General features: G+C 32.7%; 2 protein-coding genes and 1 long non-coding RNA gene across 3 annotated transcripts; 1 reads left to right on the top strand and 2 right to left on the bottom strand.

Moving 5' to 3' along the window:
- The first annotated feature begins 435 nt into the window (after positions 1-435).
- Positions 436-3,539, top strand: LOC147389718 (uncharacterized). Its single transcript, XR_015170927.1, has 3 exons — positions 436-2,083; positions 2,326-2,480; positions 3,342-3,539. It is a non-coding gene; the product is annotated as an uncharacterized LOC147389718 (long non-coding RNA).
- Positions 3,540-4,169: 630 nt separating this feature from the next.
- LOC147389717 (short-chain dehydrogenase/reductase 1-like) lies at positions 4,170-7,521 on the bottom strand. The gene is made up of 5 exons (XM_086418131.1): positions 7,472-7,521; positions 7,151-7,394; positions 6,089-6,163; positions 5,578-5,742; positions 4,170-4,744 (listed from the first exon to the last, which is right to left on the bottom strand). Exons 1-5 carry the CDS (start codon positions 7,504-7,506, stop codon positions 4,364-4,366), a joined length of 900 nt encoding a protein of 299 aa, XP_086274257.1. The 5' UTR covers positions 7,507-7,521; the 3' UTR covers positions 4,170-4,363.
- A 3,318-nt stretch (positions 7,522-10,839) lies between these two features.
- On the bottom strand, positions 10,840-13,946 carry LOC147389716 (short-chain dehydrogenase/reductase 1-like). The gene is made up of 5 exons (XM_086418130.1): positions 13,866-13,946; positions 13,544-13,787; positions 12,471-12,545; positions 11,914-12,078; positions 10,840-11,450 (listed from the first exon to the last, which is right to left on the bottom strand). Exons 1-5 carry the CDS (start codon positions 13,898-13,900, stop codon positions 11,073-11,075), a joined length of 897 nt encoding a protein of 298 aa, XP_086274256.1. The 5' UTR covers positions 13,901-13,946; the 3' UTR covers positions 10,840-11,072.
- Positions 13,947-18,590: the final 4,644 nt, after the last annotated feature.

Below are 18,590 nucleotides of genomic sequence, written 5' to 3'. Positions count from 1 at the left end.
AGGAAGAAATATATGAAAAGCCAAAAAAAAAAAAAAAACATTTTTTTACACACCATGAAACAGAACTGACCTCCTTGACTTCACTATTCTGTTCATAGGGTGTAATGAGTTTCTTTTGTTTTCCAGTTTAGTTTGCTAAGATTTGGAATTCTGTTCTAAGGTGTATTTGCTAGGTAAAGGCAGTGAAACTGAAGGATGGGAGAGTGTTGGATGCTGACATTGTTGTTGGTGTTGGTGGTTGACCATTTACAACACTATTCAAGGGCCAGATTGAAGAGGATAAAGGTGGAATTAAGGTAGTTTGAACTTCCATTTCCTCTAGTTTTAACTTTTAATTTATAATATAGGAATTTCTTGCTTAAGACCTTAAATTTCACTGTTCAATTTTTAATGTTCTCCTTATTCATAGTAATCCCCTCTCACTTATTCTATTTACCTCCAAATCCAAGCTGTTAAAAGCATTTGTAGCCTCTGTCTGAACCTTCAAATTGAATAATTATCCTCACATCTGTTATACACTCATTCTATGAAGATTTTATATCTGTTTGTTTCTAAAGCTATGCGGAATTTATCCTCTTATTTTGTCTCAAAAGTCAAAATAGATAGCTAACAAGCTCTTCACTAATATAAATCCTTTCATTACGTTCCAGAATGTTTTGGTGGAACATTTCAATTTTGGTTGAGATGAAACAAAATTAGATCTTGGATTGTTTCGAACATTTCAATTATCTGTGTAATTGGTTTGAAAATTTTCACGATAGGAGATCTTAACATATTGTAGCTCTAGATAGAGCTGAATAGTGGAATAGAATCTTGCAAACCAGAGTATTTCTTACTTAACAGAAATGAATTGCTGCGAGCATTGGACTTGAGACTCACGGCATTGGAAGAAGAGTTTGTTACTGCTTTCAAGTAATCCTGACACAATGTGGCAGCACTTCATCGTGCAGCATGCCAACTTTGTATTTTAGTATAGTTTTAACTCATAGACAAAAGATGACACAATCACATGAAGGCACAAAACTCATCAAAATTTCACATCCTAATTAATCCTTCTGCAAACATTAAGTGAGTGGTACTTGATGCATAATGGAGGATCAAAATTCACGTCTACAAATCTTTAACATCCACTCTAGGGTCTTTTACTTCACCTATCATGGACTCAAAATAATTACAGGCCTCAAAAATGAGCTTAGAGCTACAAACATTTTGAATGGAACGTCAAAATCCCGACAGTCATTACTTCCCTAATGCTGGCATCAAAGATCAAGTCCATATATCAGAAGGTATAGGAGGGTTTTGAGATGAAATATGTGCCTCGAATAACAGTCCACAATGTGGCAGCACTTGGGTGTGTAGCAGAGTATCTAATTGAAATGATTACAAGAGCACTCTACAGAAATAAGATTAATATTGCATTCTTATTTCAAGAAGTAATAAGTGTTAGGCATAGTTTCTTATCAAAAAGTAGTTAAAAATAAATAAAATTAATTGTGTGCTTGTGATCTATGTAGGAGTAGGACCTATATCAAATCGTGGGTTGATAGCTACCCACATTTTATATGTATAATATACCACTAATGAAGTTGGATATAGAGACTTAGACAGAGAGACAAACTCATCTCTGAAAATTCTATCATTTTTTATTTATTTTTTAATTTTTTGTTCTTTTGTTTGTAGAAACAAAAACATGTGGAAAATAGTTGGAAGGAAACTCCAGCTGAGTTTACTTTTTCAACTACTTGTTTTGAAAGGGTGCCTAGGCTTTAAGAATGTTGGGAGTCTATAAATCTTGGGCTATAGCTTCAGCTTCACTACTTTTAACTTCCAACACTGATAAAAAATACTAAACTTTTTCATTATCTTTCTTCTCTAGTTTAATACATATATATGTAGGTGTGTCTCTCTCTATATATATATATATGAGTAACCATGTCTACTGATACTAAGAAGAGATGTAATCATGTTGAAGAAGATATTAAGCTAAGGAGAGGACCATGGACTCTTGAAGAAGATGCTCTTCTCACACATTACATTGCTTCTCATGGTGTAGGTCGCTGGGATATGTTATCCAAATGTTCAGGTAAAACTACACCAATATCTTTTTATCCTATTTTATTGTTTTTTCAATTAAGTTTATAACAATATGGATGATCAATATTTTTCTAAGACAATCTAAAACATTTTATAGGCATTTAAATTAAAATTTCATGAGTTTGGTCTTGGTCTATATCAAAACGATCGACACATCTCAAGATGGTATGAAACTTTAAATAAGTGGATGATTATCTCACAACCCTTTATTCTTTGGAATTATCTTTACAGGATTGAAGAGAACTGGAAAGAGTTGTAGATTGAGATGGTTGAATTATCTAAAACCTGACGTAAAGCGCGGCAACCTTACTCTTGACTTGAAGAACAGATCCTGATTCTTGAACTCCATTCCAAATGGGGTAACCGGTACTTATTCTACTTGTATCGTAAGTAACACAACCGACCTTCACCAACTGTTTATATTCCATTCGCTCTTGTTATGTGATGGCATCCTCTTTATTTTCTCTTTTGGTCGTTTTTTGTACTCTTTCGGGTGGTCACCTCAGCCCTCTTTTTCTTAGGTGTGCAACTTAGTTCGGTTTGGGGCCAAATTGAAATTGAACCAACATATATCTTTTCTACTAAATAAGAACCAGAACCATAACCAGAACTGAACCAAATTTCCCGTAGAACTGGACTAAGTTCTGTTTGGTTTGGTTTTGTTCTATGGATTGCCAATATCCTAAAAACCTCCTTGGAAGTAGCATATTTTAAACCAAAAATAAATAAATAATGAACTTGAAATTTCATTAAATAAGTCATTAATCTATCCATAAACAAAAGCCATGAACTAATATCCTAACTTCTAAAAAGCAGCGAGTCATTAAGGGTTCGGTTCTATAGAAGTTTTGAACTTAGGCATTAACGTGGTTTTAGGCGTCAGTGGTGTGTAGAAGTTGAAATGATGCTGGTAGATAGCTTGTCTAGTCCTTGAGTAGGCATGACATGTGATACGAAGTGGAAAGATTCAACTGAAAACTAGCAGAGCTCATTTTTCCTTATTACGAAGGAAAAAAATAGAGTCGATTTTTAGATTCCCATTTGTTATATTTGATAGAATTTCATATCTTAGTATTGTTGATTTTCTGAAAATAACTCAAAATTCGGTTGACGAATGAAATTCTTCCATTTTTCTTCTTGGGGTTTCAAAATGAATGTGGGATTGTTCGATTGATTGTATTGTGGGTGCATTTTTTATATTATTTTCAAATTGATTTTCACTTAAATAGTTTACATTTCACATGCAGATTGTGTTTTTCGTTGCTGTCAATGGGAGAAGTTTGGTTAATGGGTGTGTTCTTCGCATATTCTAGTTGAAGACGAGGGGCATTTGGGTCTTTTCATGTTGCTAGTTGGGGTCAAGGTCATTAATTTTAAAATATAGGGGTATCTCGAATATTCAGTAACATGTGAGGGGGGCAGGTGTAAAATTATTATTTTTTTTTTCAAAAGTTATTATACACGGTCGTGACCGCAGCAAAAGCTCTAATTTTTTTTTTTAAAATAACTTATAGCGACGGTCATCGACCGTCTCTAAAGGCAATAGCGACCGTCGCTATATCCCTACTTTACTGCAGCGAGCAGACGTCGAAAATATGTTATTCGACGGTCCTAAGCCGTCGAATTAATGAAATTTCTATGGTTTTAAACCGTCGAATTTTTTTTCGACAAACTCAAATTCGACAGACCAATTCGACGGTCGAGGCTGACGAATTGTTGCATAATTCGACGGCTTTGGGCCGTCGAATTTATGATATTTTCACGTAGTGCTATAAAACTCAATATCATTAAATTTATAATTTCTCGTTAGATTTACCGAATTATACTTGAAATTTTCTCATATTGTACTCTTTGAGTCCAATTACTTTATATTAAGTAGAATCAAGATGGGGCATATTCCTTGGCCACTCTTTTTTGGAATCTTTGTATACCAACAATTTCGAATTAGAAATAGAGAAGTAGATCAGGGAAGGGCTAACTGTTGGAATAAAAGATATCAATTAGTTTTTATTTGGATATGATAAATTGTGGTTATTATCGCTCCGGATAGGTAAAGGTATAAAAAAAATAAGGATTCGAACGCTCGATTTTTTTATTTATTTTTGTAATGATGTAATACAAATACATTCATGCAAAAGAGCTACCTAAGTGTAGAAAATGCATCCACAATAGAAAAGTTCTACATTTATTCTCTCCTAATAATATGTGTAGAACATCCACAATAGAATAATTCCACCTTTATAAGTCTCTTCTAATATGTTTTTTCTGATCAGAACGGCCTTACTTCCTTTCGAGAAAAGAAGAGGCCAGAAGATCCGCCATCAGGTAACAAAGCTAACCACACTGGAGTTTCGGCGCCTTCTTCAAGGGTCAATGACCCAAGATTGAAATTCAAATCTGTTTTTACAAAACCAGGACAAACAGAATTTATGATGAAAGTAGGGAACTTTTTTGCAAGAATCCTTGTGTAAGAATTCATAGCTGCTTTAGAGACTACGTAGGCAACAGGAAATGGACAAGACCAGCCTTTGCTTTCTAACAAACCATCCTTGTAATCCTTTAGAAACTCATTCAACACTCCCTCAACCTTCTCCTCAGTGAGAGCATCAACATCATTTAGTATCATCTTAGCGCTTTCATTAGGGACATACTGGAACACAAGTAGAAGAATTTAAATGAGGAATAAAATAAGAAAACTACTCTTTTACCCCAATTAATTTTGCATTTTTCCAACACATAAATTGCTTTGTGGATCAAGTGATTATTCTAATTTATTGGAACTAAAAGATGGCTTTGAAAAAAGTAGGATTAATCGAGAATTTATTTCATGGGAAATGTTCAGCACCCAACCATTTGCCAAACATGTTTTGTCCTACATGGGTTAGAAATTTTGGAATGGGCTGATTTTTGGTGAGGATGATCTCTACGGTTAGAAGATCATCCTCACCAAAAACCAGCCCATTCCAAAACTTCTAACCCCATGTTTACAAGTTGAAAAATCGTGGACCATCCATTTTTTGTAAACCATTTGTGATAGGGTTAGAAGTTTTGGAATGGGCTGATTTTTGGTGAGGATGATTTCTTCACCAAAGAGATCATCATCACCAAAAATCAGCCTATTCCAAAACTTCTAACCCATGTAGGAGAAAACATGTTGGGCAAATGGTTGGGTAAATGGTTGGGTGCCGAACGGGACCCTTATTTCATATATCAATAAGATGATAATTCAAAAAATGTTAAAAATAGAATAATTTGTGAATTTTTCAAAAAATCATCAATTAAATCATGATTAATCGTGATTTTTTGATAAATCAAATATTTTTTTCAAAAACTCAATGGTTTTTAAGAAAAAAAAATCATAGAATCTTGTCACCATGATTAGAACAGAGACCAATCTCCCCTCTAAATTATTGTTCTATGAATAGGATTAGTGGGAGATTATCGTTCATCCAATATGTCATTATAAAGGAGGAGTTTTTGTACCTCTAGTTTGCCAACTGTGGATGAAACATTAACAATTCTTGGTGATTTGGAAAGCTTAAGATAGGGAAGAAGTGCTTCAGTCACTCCTTTGGTGCCATAGTAGTTTGTTTTCAGACATTCTTCTGCTAATTCGTATGTCTGTGTCATTGCTTCCACCAATTTGCGCTGCATTCATGAAGAATAGTTAAGTACTTCCTATAGTTAAAAGGGTGAATTACTATTTCATGAGCTGAAAATGAGTTATTTACGATTCGTGCTCACTGTTCATTTTAATTACCAAAACATGAACAAACACGTTTTCGTTAAAAAAAAGTTCAAAACAAAGAAACTATTTCATAGGTTTAAAGTGACAATTTCACTTTAAACCTCTGAATTCGTTATCGTTATTGTTCATGTTTTGGTAATTAAAATGATCAGTGAGCCGAAATGGTAAAAAGTTGGTCACTTTTTCTTAAATATCTCTAGTAAAAATTACCAAATTTCTTAATAAACCAAATTCTCATAAACTTACCTCAACATTTTCGCTGCTTTGGCCCTGTACCATGTCACTATTTATTATGGTTCCAATAATTCCTGCATTGTTAACCTGCATTGAGTTTCAGTTTTTTACCTATTCATTAAGACCATTTCACAGCTAGCACAAAAATTTGTAATAAAAGAAGAAAAAAGAAAATTCAGCGAAGCAATTTAATTTACTTATTATGAATACATTAAAAAAATGAAGATTATACAAGTGGATAAGGCCTTTCTTAAGAACTATTTGATAGTATGTACATGTGGACAATCACCCAACTTCCACCTAAACTATGATGATAGCCATACGAAAGGGTACTTGAATGAAAAATGCAGTGCTGTGCTAAAGCGTGCAATAAATAAAACGAACTGGGAGCAAGAGATTAAAAGAAAAACAAAATAAATAAAATAGAAACATGAGACACAATTTACATGGTTTGGCAAGATGCCTACGTCCACGGGCAACAATGATCAATCCACTATCTACAATGAGATTTCATTCATCAAAAAACCCTACTCCCTTATTACATCCATTCTTAGCTCTCTCTGACGGCTTTCTTTGCAACACACAAAGAATAAACCCAAAAAATACCCTTCATACACTTAGGGTAACAAAAGAGGATAAACAAGTCAGCTCAAAACCCAAATCAAACAGGTCATACGGGTCGTTAACAGATCATCAAGAATCCGGATTAAATTCATGACAATTCTCCAACATATCGAACATATTGGTCACCATCACCTTGACCTCTCTCCTAATTATCTTCTAATGGGTCTTAAAATCCCAAGTATAGATTATGTAAAAAGGGCCATAGGTAATGTATTTTTTAAATTTCTGATACAAAAAATAAATGATGGGCATGTTCAACAAAGACTGATTATATCCCAAGTAGAAGGAATATATAAAATGAAGGTTCTACAAAAAGCGATACAAGGATCAAAAATAACGTAGATTGAAATATTGAAAGCAGATATGAACACATTTTCAATAATATTAATGTTGATAACGAATTAAGAAAAAAAAATAGAAACATTTAAAAACATTGATTTTGAATCTTACCAAGATATCAAGTTTCCGGAATTGGGTATGGATGAATTCTGCCAAGGAAGCAATACTTGATGGGTCCATCACATCAAGTTGATGAAAAACAACATCACATAGTCCAGATTTTTTGAGATTTTCAACAGCTTCAACACCTCTTTTCTCATTTCTAGCTGTTAATACTACAAAAACTCCTTTCTGAGCTAACTGTTTACATATCTCCAACCCAATTCCTTTATTGGCCCCTGTAACAACTGCAACCCTGAATACACCATTATATGTTAATAAGTTTGATGAGTCTTACAAATAAATCATAAAAAATAAAAGTAAAACTAGAACCTTTTAGTTGTAGAAGAGGAAATCGTTTCTGCCATTTTATATGGAAGTGAGTTAGATGCAGAGAGACAGAGAGAGAGAGAGAGAGAGAGAGAGAGAGAGAGAAAGTGGAGCAGAGAAGATACTTCGTTAAGGATCATGGCTTCCCCTTTTATATGCAAAAGCGCAGCCGTAGCCCCAAAGGGATTTTTAATTGCTAATCCCTGGAAAATATGTTAATTACAAAGATTTCTTATACTTCTATAAATTTATAAGACACCCTTAGCTTGATCAATTCTCTTTAGAATAATGATAAATTGACTCCCCTCTAATAAATTCTCGTCAACAAGTGCTAGTTTCATAATTTTTTTTCCTTGGAATAAACAACTGCATTATTTTATAGAGATCTACAATTGTGAATCCTGAAAAAAATTTATGATTCTATTTACAATCATGCAGAGAGAGTTTGATGGGAATTTGTGAGAGGGAAAGTTAGAAAATCACGACTCTTCCCTTTATCCAACATCAACTTTTTGTCTTTGTTATATATATATATATATATATATATAGGGGAATGTTGAGCACCCTAAGTTTTACCACACACTTTAACAAACGTTTTTTGTCCTACATGGGTTAGAAGTTTTGGAATGAGCTGATTTTTGGTGAGGATAATCTCTATGATTAGAAGATCATCCTCCCCAAAAATCAGCCCATTCCGAAATGTTTAGCCCCATGTTTACACGTTGAAAAATCGTGGACCGTCCATTTTTTGTAAATCAATTTTGATAGGGTTAGAAGTTTTGGAATGAGCTGATTTTTGGTGAGGATGATCTCCTCACCGTAGAGATCATCCTCACCAAAAATCAGCTCATTCCGAAACTTCTAACCCATGTAAGACAAAACGCATTTGTTAAAGTGTGTGGTAAAACTTAGGGTGCCGAACGGGACCCATATATATATGTGGTAGCATTCAAGGGCAAACTTTTTGGCAAAACATTTTTCAAAACATGGGTTAGAGATTTTGGAATGGGCTGATTTTTGGTGAGGATGATTTCTACGGTGAGTAGATCATCCTCACCAAAAATCAGTCCATTCCAAAACTTCTAACCCATGTTTACCAGTTGAAAAATCGTGGACCGTCCATTTTTTGTAAACTATTTTTGATGGTGTTAGAAGTTTTGGATTGAGCTGATTTTTGGTGAGGATGATCTCCTCACCGTAGATATCATCCTCACCAAAAATCAACCCATTCCAAAACTTCTAACTCATGTTTTGAAAAATGTTTTGTCAAAAAATTTGCTAAAAAGTTTGCCATTGAACGCCCCCATATATATATAAATTCAAACATTTGGATAATGTTTCCAAGAGGCTAACAATGTTCACCAAATGCTCAAAGGAGGTCTGACGAAATTCAAACCTTTGTGCCCACGAAATATATATATATATATATATTTTCGAACGGCGTTAGCCGTGACGTCTTGCATGCATTCTATTGGAGTATTTTTCCTAAGGTCCAACAACCAATGAGACAATGACGTGTGGAGTATAAATGAGGTACCCAATTAAGTTCGTCACAAACTATCTCATGACACACAGGTGCATTTATATCTCCATCAAGACCTGATCAAACGATATTAAACATTCAGAAAAATAATCAGACGAGGCTTATCTCATACTTAAGGACGGTTAACTTTTGTTTTCGACCTTGTGTCGTGATCAGTAGCAACGTATTTCAGAGACTTTCTAACACTCCAATAAAACCAATGAAATGTTGACATGTCGAAAGCAGGGGTGGGCCAGGATTTTCTGTCAGTGGGAGTGGGAATGGGAGTTGGGGGGATGGCAGGGCTAAATTTGAACTCGTTGACTAATAATTATATCGATCCTCTACATAAAGATCTATTTTATTCAGAAAATAAAACAAAATAAAGATATGTTTTCAAAATGCGATGATTCCTACATTTTATAAGCATTTTGTATAATTCCCCCCTTTTTTTATTGAACCTCTTTTAAGTTAGATTGTTTTTCGTAATTTGAGTTTAAATTAAAAAAGAATTCATGCTGTTTCCTAAAAAAATGTAATACCCATATGGTTCTAAGGCATCTAGTTGGGGATGTGAATTTTATCACTAAAACAAGGTTGAGGAATATTATTGGTCAAAATATCTATCAATTGGTTGTCTTTGTAGCTCGCATATTCGATGGGATATGTAAGTTCCTTTTTAAATACTTCAGTTTTAATCTATATTTTAAATAGAGATTATTGACCTTTTAATATAAATAGAAGTCTCTACTAATGTTTCATACCTCGAACGCATTAAATTCATAACCTTTCGTGCATAGTTAGGCATTGTACTCTTTGCCTTAATTATATAAATACATATTTGATTCTTTCAATCCAATCTGCGATTCCTTCTCAATCCTCTCAAGGAGTTAGTTTGACTTAATGAGCATTCTCTACCAATCAAAACAATAAAATTTGACTTGGTTTGAATCATCTTTCAATTGGTATTAGATTTCATATTTTAGTTTTTTATGCAGCTTGAACTAGTGGGTAAGAAAAGAAAATCTCTTCTTCTATTTCTCAAGGCCCCAACAAAAGATTAATTGGCTATTCCTATTTCTCAAGCCTCCAACACATCTTATATATTATCAAAGGAGTATGTAAGATGCTAGAATGAATTAATACAGTTAAACTTTTTGGGGTAAAAAGATTAATAATTTAAACAAGCAACATATTACAACTAGGATAGAAAGGATTAAGAAAACACACTTGTCTATGATAAGACATATAATTTTTAAACATTTTGTTTAGATTAATCTCTTAAGTCTTTCTTATAATGGAGTTTTGAAGTTTTCCATAGGTTCTAGAACTATATTTCCTTAAAAAAGTGGTTGAGATATTTCTAAAATTCTAAAATAATAGTTGAATTTAGATGTAGTCTGTGATTCTCAGTTGCTTCAATAACTTCCCATGAGTGCATGACAATATTTACATGTTAATATATACAAGTATTATATATATTACAATAGTTATAATTAGATATGATTCATAATAAATTTTATTTTACTAATAGATAGTTGAAAAAAGTGAAGTTTTATTATCTTTGTGTATATTCTGGTATTTTAAGGATATGGTTTGATGCCTTTCAATTTATGAAAAGTGTGAAAATAACGACAACTACAAACTTTCAAACATGTAGCGATGGATTCCATATTCTACAGCGGCAGATATATCCGCCTCTATAGACCCTTTTTTTTTTTTTTCTTTTTTCTGAAGTCCAGTGGGAGCTATAACCCCCCACTCGCCCCTGTATAGCTCTGCCCCTGGTTGGAAGAAAATAGAAGGTAAACTCAATTGGATTAATTAAGAGTTCATGTCACTTGTAGTCCTTATTAATTCTCTTTCATTTTATTTTCAAACGCTCAGTTTTTATTTTATTTTAATGTAATACAAGTACATTCATGCAAAAGAGCTACCTAGGTGTAGAACATGCATCCACAATAGAATAGTTCTACATTTATTCTCTTCTAATAATATGTGTAGAACATCCACAATAGAATAGTTCCACCTTTATAAGTCTCTTCTAATATGTTTTTTCCAATTTTTTTTTTTTTTTTTCGATCAGAACGACCTTACTTCCTTTTGAGAAAAGAAGAGGCCAGAAGATCCACCATTAGGTAACAAAGCTAACCACACTGGAGTTTCGGCGCCTTCTTCAACGGTCAATGGCCCAGTATTGAAATTAAGATCTGTTTTTACAAAACCAGGACAAACAGAATTTATGATGAAGGTAGGGAACTTTTTTGCAAGAATCCTTGTGTAAGCATTCATAGCTGCTTTAGAGACTATGTAGCCAGCAAGTGTAAGAGACCAGCCTTTGCTTTCTAACAAACCATCCTTGTAATCCTTTAGAAACTCATTCAACACTCCCTCAACTTTCTCCTCAGTGAGACCATCAACATCATTTAGTATCATCTTAGCCCTTTCATTAGGGACATACTGGAACACAAGTTGAAGAATTTAAATGAGGAATAAAATAAGAAAATTACCCTTTTACCCCAATTAATTTTGCATTTTTCCAACACAAAAATTGCTTTCTGGATCAAGTGATTATTCTAATTTATTAGAACTAAAAGATGGCTTCAAAAAATGTCGGATTAATGGTGAATTTATTTCATATATCAATAAGATGATAATTCAAAAAAGGTTAAAAATAGAATAATTTGTGAATTTTTCAAAAAATCTTCAATGAAATCGTGATTAATCGTGTTTTTTTTTAAAATTTTTGTAAATCAAATATTTTTTCAAAAACTCGATGGTTTTTAAGAAAAAAAATCGCAGAATTTTGTCACTATGATTAGAACAGAGACCAATCTCCCCTCTAAATTATTGTTCTATGAATAGGATTAGTGGACGATTAATGTTCATCCAATATGTCATTATAAAGGAGGAGTTTTTGTACCTCTAGTGTGCCAAATGTGGATGAAACATTAACAATTCTCGGTGATTTGGAAAGCTTAAGATAGGGAAGAAGTGCTTCAGTCACTCCTTTGGTGCCATAGTAGTTTGTTTTCAGACATTCTTCTGCTAATTCGTATGTCTGTTTCATTGCTTCCGTCAATTCGCGCTGCATTCATGAACAATAGTTTAGTACTTCCTATAGTTAAAAGGGTGAATTACTATTTTGTGAGTTGAAAATGAGTTATTTACGATTCCCGCTCACTGTTCATTTTTATTACCAAAACGTGAACAATCACATTTTTGTTAAAAACAATTCAGAATGAAGTGACTATTTCATCGGTTTAAAATGACAATTTCGCAGGTCTAAAGTGAAATTATCACTTTAAACCTCCTAAATAATCCCTTTTAAAACCTCTGAATTCATTATCGTTATTGTTCACGTTTTGATAATTAAAATGATCAGTGAACCGAAGTCGTAAAAAGTTGACCACTTTTTTCTTAAATATCTCTACTTAAAATTACAATATTTCTTAATAAACCAAATTATCATAAACTTACCAAAGCATCCTCGCTGCTTTGGCCCGTTATGCTGTCACCATTTATTATGGTTCCAGAAATTCCTGCATTGTTAACCTGCATTGAGTTTCAGTTTTTTACCTATTCATTAAGACCATTTCACAACTAGCACAAAAATTTGAAATAAAAGAAGGAAAAAAAATTCAGCGAAGCAATTTGATTTACTTATTATGAATACATTAAAAAAAATGAAGATTATACAGGTGGATAAGGCCTTTCTTAAGAACTATTTGATAGTATGTACACGTGGACAATCACCCAACTTCCACCTAAACTACGACGATAGCTATACGAATGGGTACTCGAATGACAAATGTGGTGCTGTGCGAAAGGGTGCAATAAATAAAATGAACTACGAGCAAGAGATTAAAAGCAAAACGAAATAAAGAAAATAGAAACATGAGACACGATTTACATGGTTTGGCAAGATGCTTACGTCCATGGACAACGATGATCAATCCACTATCTACAACGAGATTTCTACAAAGTTCATCAAAAAACCCTAGTCCCTTGTTGCACCTATTCTTAACTCTCTCTGACGGCTCTCTTTCTTACACAGAAAGAATGAATCCTAAAAATACCCTTTATATACTCAGGGTTACAAAGAGGATAAAATGAGTCAAATCAAAATCCAAACCAAATAGGTCATACGGGTCGTTAACGGATCATCAAGAATCTGGATTGAATTCATAACAATTCTCCAACATGTCGAACATTCTGGTCACCATCACTTTGACCTCTCTCCTAATTATCTTCTAATGGGTCTTAAAATCCCAAGTATAGATTATGTAAAAAGGGCCATAGATAATGTATTTTTTAAATATCTGATACAAAAAAAAAAAAAAAAATGATGGGCATGTTCAACAAAGATTGATTATATCCCAATTAGAAGGAATATATAAAATGACGGTTCTATAAAAAGCGATACAAAGATCTAAAATAACGTAGATTGAAATTTTGAAAGCAGATATGAATACATTTTCAATAATATTAATGTTGATAACGAATTAAGAAAAAAAATAGAAACATTTAAAAACATTGATTTTGAATCTTACCAAGATATCAAGTTTCCAGAATTGGGTATGGATGAATTCTGCCAAGGAAGCAATACTTGATGGGTCCATCACATCAAGTTGATGAAAAACAACATCACATAGTCCAGATTTTTTGAGATTTTCAACAGCTTCAACACCTCTTTTCTCATTTCTAGCTGTTAATACTATAAAAACTCCATTCTGAGCTAACTGTTTACATATCTCCAACCCAATTCCTTTATTGGCACCTGTAACAACTGCAACCCTGAATACACCATTATATGTTAATAAGTTTTGATTAGTCTTACAAATAAATCATAAAAAATAAAAGTAAAACTAGAACCTTTTAGTTGTAGAAGAGGAAATCGTTTCTGCCATTTTATATGGAAGTGAGTTAGATGCAGAGTGAGAGAGAGAGAGAGAGAGAGAGAGGAGCAGAGCAGATACTACGTTAAGGATCATGGCTTCCCATTTTATAGTAGCCCCAAAGGGATTTTTAATTTTTCGAATGGCATAGGCCGTGACGTCTTGCATGCATTCTGTTGGTGTATTTTTCCTAAGGTCCAACAACCAATGAGACAATGACGTGTGGAATATCAATGAGGTACTCAATTACGTACTTAAGGAATCGTGTCATAATAGATCAGTGCATATGGACCGTGCTAATCTATCCCACGTGACAAATTCAATCGACTACTCTGACCTGCCAAGTTTAAGTACGAAGTATCTCAGAACAGACAAGTGCATTTATAACTCGATGACTAATAACTATATTGATCCTCTACAGAAAAATCTTTTTTATTCAGCAAAAACAAAACAAAATAAATATATGTTTTCAAACTGCGATGATTCCTACATTTTATTAGCATTTTGTTTAATTCCCCCCCTTTTTTTATTGACCATCTTTTAAGTTAGATTGTCTTTCGTAGTTTGAGTTTAAATTATAAAAGAGTTCATGCTCTTTCCTAAAAAATGCAATACCTAACTGGTTCAAAGGCATCTAGTTGGAGATGTGAATTTTATCACTATGACAAGGTTGAGGAATATAATTGGTCAAAATATTTATCAATTGGTTGTCTTTGTAGCTCTCATATTCGATGGGAAATGTCAGTTCCTTTCTAAATACTTTAGTTTTGAGCTATATTTTAAATCGAGATTATCGACCTTTTGATATAAATAGAAGTCTCTACTAATGTTTCATACCTCGAACACATTAAATTCATAATCTTTCATGCATAGGTGGGCATTGTACTCTTTACCTTAATCATATAAATACATCTTTGACTCTTTCAATCCAATTTGTGATTCCTTCTCAATACTCTCTAAGAGTTAGTTTGACTTAATGAGCCATCTCTACCAATTAAAACAATAAATTTTGACTTGGCTTGAATCATGTTTCAATTGGTATTAGTTTTCATATCTTAGATCTTTATGCAACTTGAATTAGTGGGTAAGAAAAAGAAAATCTCTTCTTCTATTTCTCTAGGACCCAACAAAAGATTAATTGTATAATTTTATTCATATTTCTCAAGGCTCCAACACATCTTATTTATTATCAAAGGAGTATGTAAGGTACATGATGCTAGAATGAATTAAGACAAACTTTTTGAGGCAAAAAGATTAAAAATTTAACAACAACAAATTACAACTAGGATAGAAAGGATAAAGAAAACACACTTGTCTATGATAAGACATAATTTGTATACATTTCATATATATTAATCTCCTAAATCTTTCTTATAATGGAGTTTTGAAGTTTTTCATGAGTTCTAGAACTATTTCCTTAAAAAAAGTAGTTGAGATATTTCTAAAATTCTAAGATAATGGTTGAATTTAGATGTAGTCTGTGATTCTCAGTTTCTTCAATAACTTCCCATGAGTGCATGACAATGTTTACATGTTAATATATACAAGTATTATATATATATATATATATATATATATATATATATATATATATATATATATATATATATATATATATATGGGAAATGTTCCGCACCCTACGCTTTACCCTACGTGTTTTGTCCTACATGGGTTAGAAGTTTTGGAATGGGCTGATTTTTTATGAAGATGATCTCTACGGTTAGAAGATCCTAATCCTCACCAAAAATCAGCCCATTCCAAAATTTCTAACCCCCTGTTCATAAGTTGAAAAATTGTGGACTGTCCATTTTTTTAAATCATTTTTGATGGAGTTAGAAGTTTTAGAATGGATTGATTTTTGGTGAGAATGATCTCCTCACCATGGAGATTATCCTCACAAAAAATCAGCTTATTCCAAAACTTCTAACCCATGTAGGACAAAACATGTAGGGCAATATATAAATATATATTATGGTATTTTAAGGATATGGTTTGATGCATTTCAATTGGATTAGTTAAGAGTTCCCACTTGTTGTCCTTATTAATTCTCTTTCATTTTTTATTTTTTTTGAAGATGATCGAAGGTCTAGATGTGGAGTATGGGTGAAATTTTATCATTTAAATTATTAACATAGTCTCAAATTCTTCATCTTGTATTCCATCCAAGGTGGCTTATTTTGTTTAATTGCTTTGGAAAAGGTTCTAACTGTTGACAAAATGCTTTTTCTTGAAAATTTTGTTTGTTTGATTTCTATTCCAAATTGGAAGTTGGCGGGAAGTGGTTAATTATCTCTTACTTGTTCTATTTCATGCTAGTTTGATTTTCCCTAGGTTGATTTTGTTAAATTTTGTTTGTTAATATTATTGGCTAGAAATAATATCACCTCTCCTTTATATTGATCTACCGACCAACAATTTGTTGGAACTTTACAAACTTTACAAACACGGATTTTTTTAACGTAGCGTATTATTCATGAACTATATGCATGTTAAATGTCTAATTATACACGATAATTAAAAAAATCTTTTTGACTATAAAATTTAATACCATCAAATTTGTATTTTCACATTGTTAGCTCTTCCAAATTTTCAAAAAACAAACCTGAATTATAATTTAATTTTTCTCATATCATATTCTTCTATTTGCAAAATTAGCGTTTTGGAAAACTTCTGGGAGTCCAATGACTTTATAATAAATAGATTAAAAACAAAGTGTTTATACTGTTAATTTTAAGTAATTTTATGGCCATTTTTTCCAGAACTTTTTTTCCAATAACAATTTCAATTAGAAATAGAGAATCTAGATCAAGGAAATGGCTAATTATTGGAATAAATATATCCATTGGTTTTTTTAATTGGATTTGATGAATTACAATCAATAACATTCTTAGATTAAGTAAAGGTATGGAAAAAGAAGGATTCTGATCAGGACTTATAAAGTTATTTTTAGAGTCATATTTACAAAGACTTTAAGATTCAATTATACATTAAATTTCCTAAATAGACATAATTCATTAATAGTCTATGTTTATTATTTTTTTTTCAAATAAATTATATTTTTTTGACATAATTCAAATTATTTATTTGTTATAAGTCAAAGTCACGAGATTCAAAAGGATGACCAGGATGAATGAAAAAGTACATTACAATCTAGAACCCACAACAAGACTATGGACTAAAATCTATATCCATTAGACCCACACTAACCGCAGTGCCAAGATCTCCTTGACTTCTCATTTTATAGGATGCAAAACAGGCTTGTTGTCCCACGTAAAAGAAAAGTATTTTTTTTTTAAATGTTACACCCTAAGAAATATGTTAACTACTAAGACTTCTTGTATTTTTTGGAATTTATAATACCCATTTGACATGATTAGTAATTTTGGCTTTGAATTACACATAGTATTTTCAAGGAGGTATTTCAAATTTTGGTGGAAATAGAGGGTTATAATGTGTGAAACGATGTCTATTTCAATCTCACTTCAGCATGACTCATTTGTTTTCCTAATTAACAAAAGATTATGGCTTGAGATAGTATAAATTGGAAGATGTAATTAACAAGATTTTCTGAGACCAGACCTAATAATGCCAATTGAGGATTAATTATTGTTCAATGGGGTTAGGCTAAAGTTTTCAAAGTACTAATAACGTTAACCAAACAGTTGAAGGAGGTCTGAATAGTTTTCTAAAATGTAAAGGGCTATGATAAATTACAGAATTTTCGAATTGTAATTGTAACGTGCCCAGGAAATATTGACGGCTAGACTTTGTTCTCGAATGGTCTTAGCCACGTAGGGCATGACGTCTTGCATGCATCTAGTGGGGGATTTTTCCTAAGGTCCAACAACCAATGAGACAATGACGTGTGGAATATCAATGAGGTACTCAATTACGTACTTAAGGAATCGTGTCATAATAGATCAGTGCATCTGGACCGTGCTAATCTATCCCACGTGACAAATTCAATCGACTACTCTGCCCTGCCAAGTTTAAGTACAGTACAGTAGATCTTCTCTCCTCGGATACACGGCTGCACTTCTCCATAAAAAAGTGTATCTCGAGGGAATCGTGCATCCCCAAGAGAATATATCTACGTTTCCTAAATTTGTCACGTTAGATAGTCGATTGAGCATATATATCTTCACCAAGACCTGATCAAACAATATTAGAGTCGTGATAATCTGACCACCCCACATGATAAACTCAATCGACTACCTGACGTGACAAGTTTGGAAATTGTAGATATGTACTCCTCAGGATACACAGTTCCCTTGAAATACATTTTTATGAGAATGTTAAGGTGTGTATCTCGAGGAGTGCAGATCAACGGTTCCCGAACTTACCATGTCAAGGTAATTGATTGAGTTTGCCATGTGAGGTAGTCAGATTATCACGACTCAACAATACTAACCTTCTAGACATTCAAAAAAATAACTGGACTAAGTTTATCCCGTGCTATCGTAATGAAGCATACATATCTTCTATAATAGGAGTGACCTTATTAAACAACTCTTTTTTATATAAAAGTCGGGAGTTATTTATGAAAACATGATTGACTTTTGACGAATGTACGATTCCAGCTCACTGTTCATTTTAATTACCAAAACGTGAATGGAAACGAATTCGAAGGTTTAAAATGACTATCTTGCAAGTTGCGCTATTTTAAATAGGATAGTCACTTTAAATATGCAAAATAGTCACT

The sequence above is a fragment of the Akebia trifoliata genome, chromosome 12 (assembly GCF_017979445.1).
Source record: "Akebia trifoliata isolate Shusen 1 chromosome 12, ASM1797944v1, whole genome shotgun sequence".
NCBI classification, from domain to species: Eukaryota; Viridiplantae; Streptophyta; class Magnoliopsida; order Ranunculales; family Lardizabalaceae; genus Akebia; species Akebia trifoliata.
The sequence above is the reverse complement of the archived record's forward strand: the minus strand, read 5'-3'. Positions and strand labels throughout refer to the sequence as shown.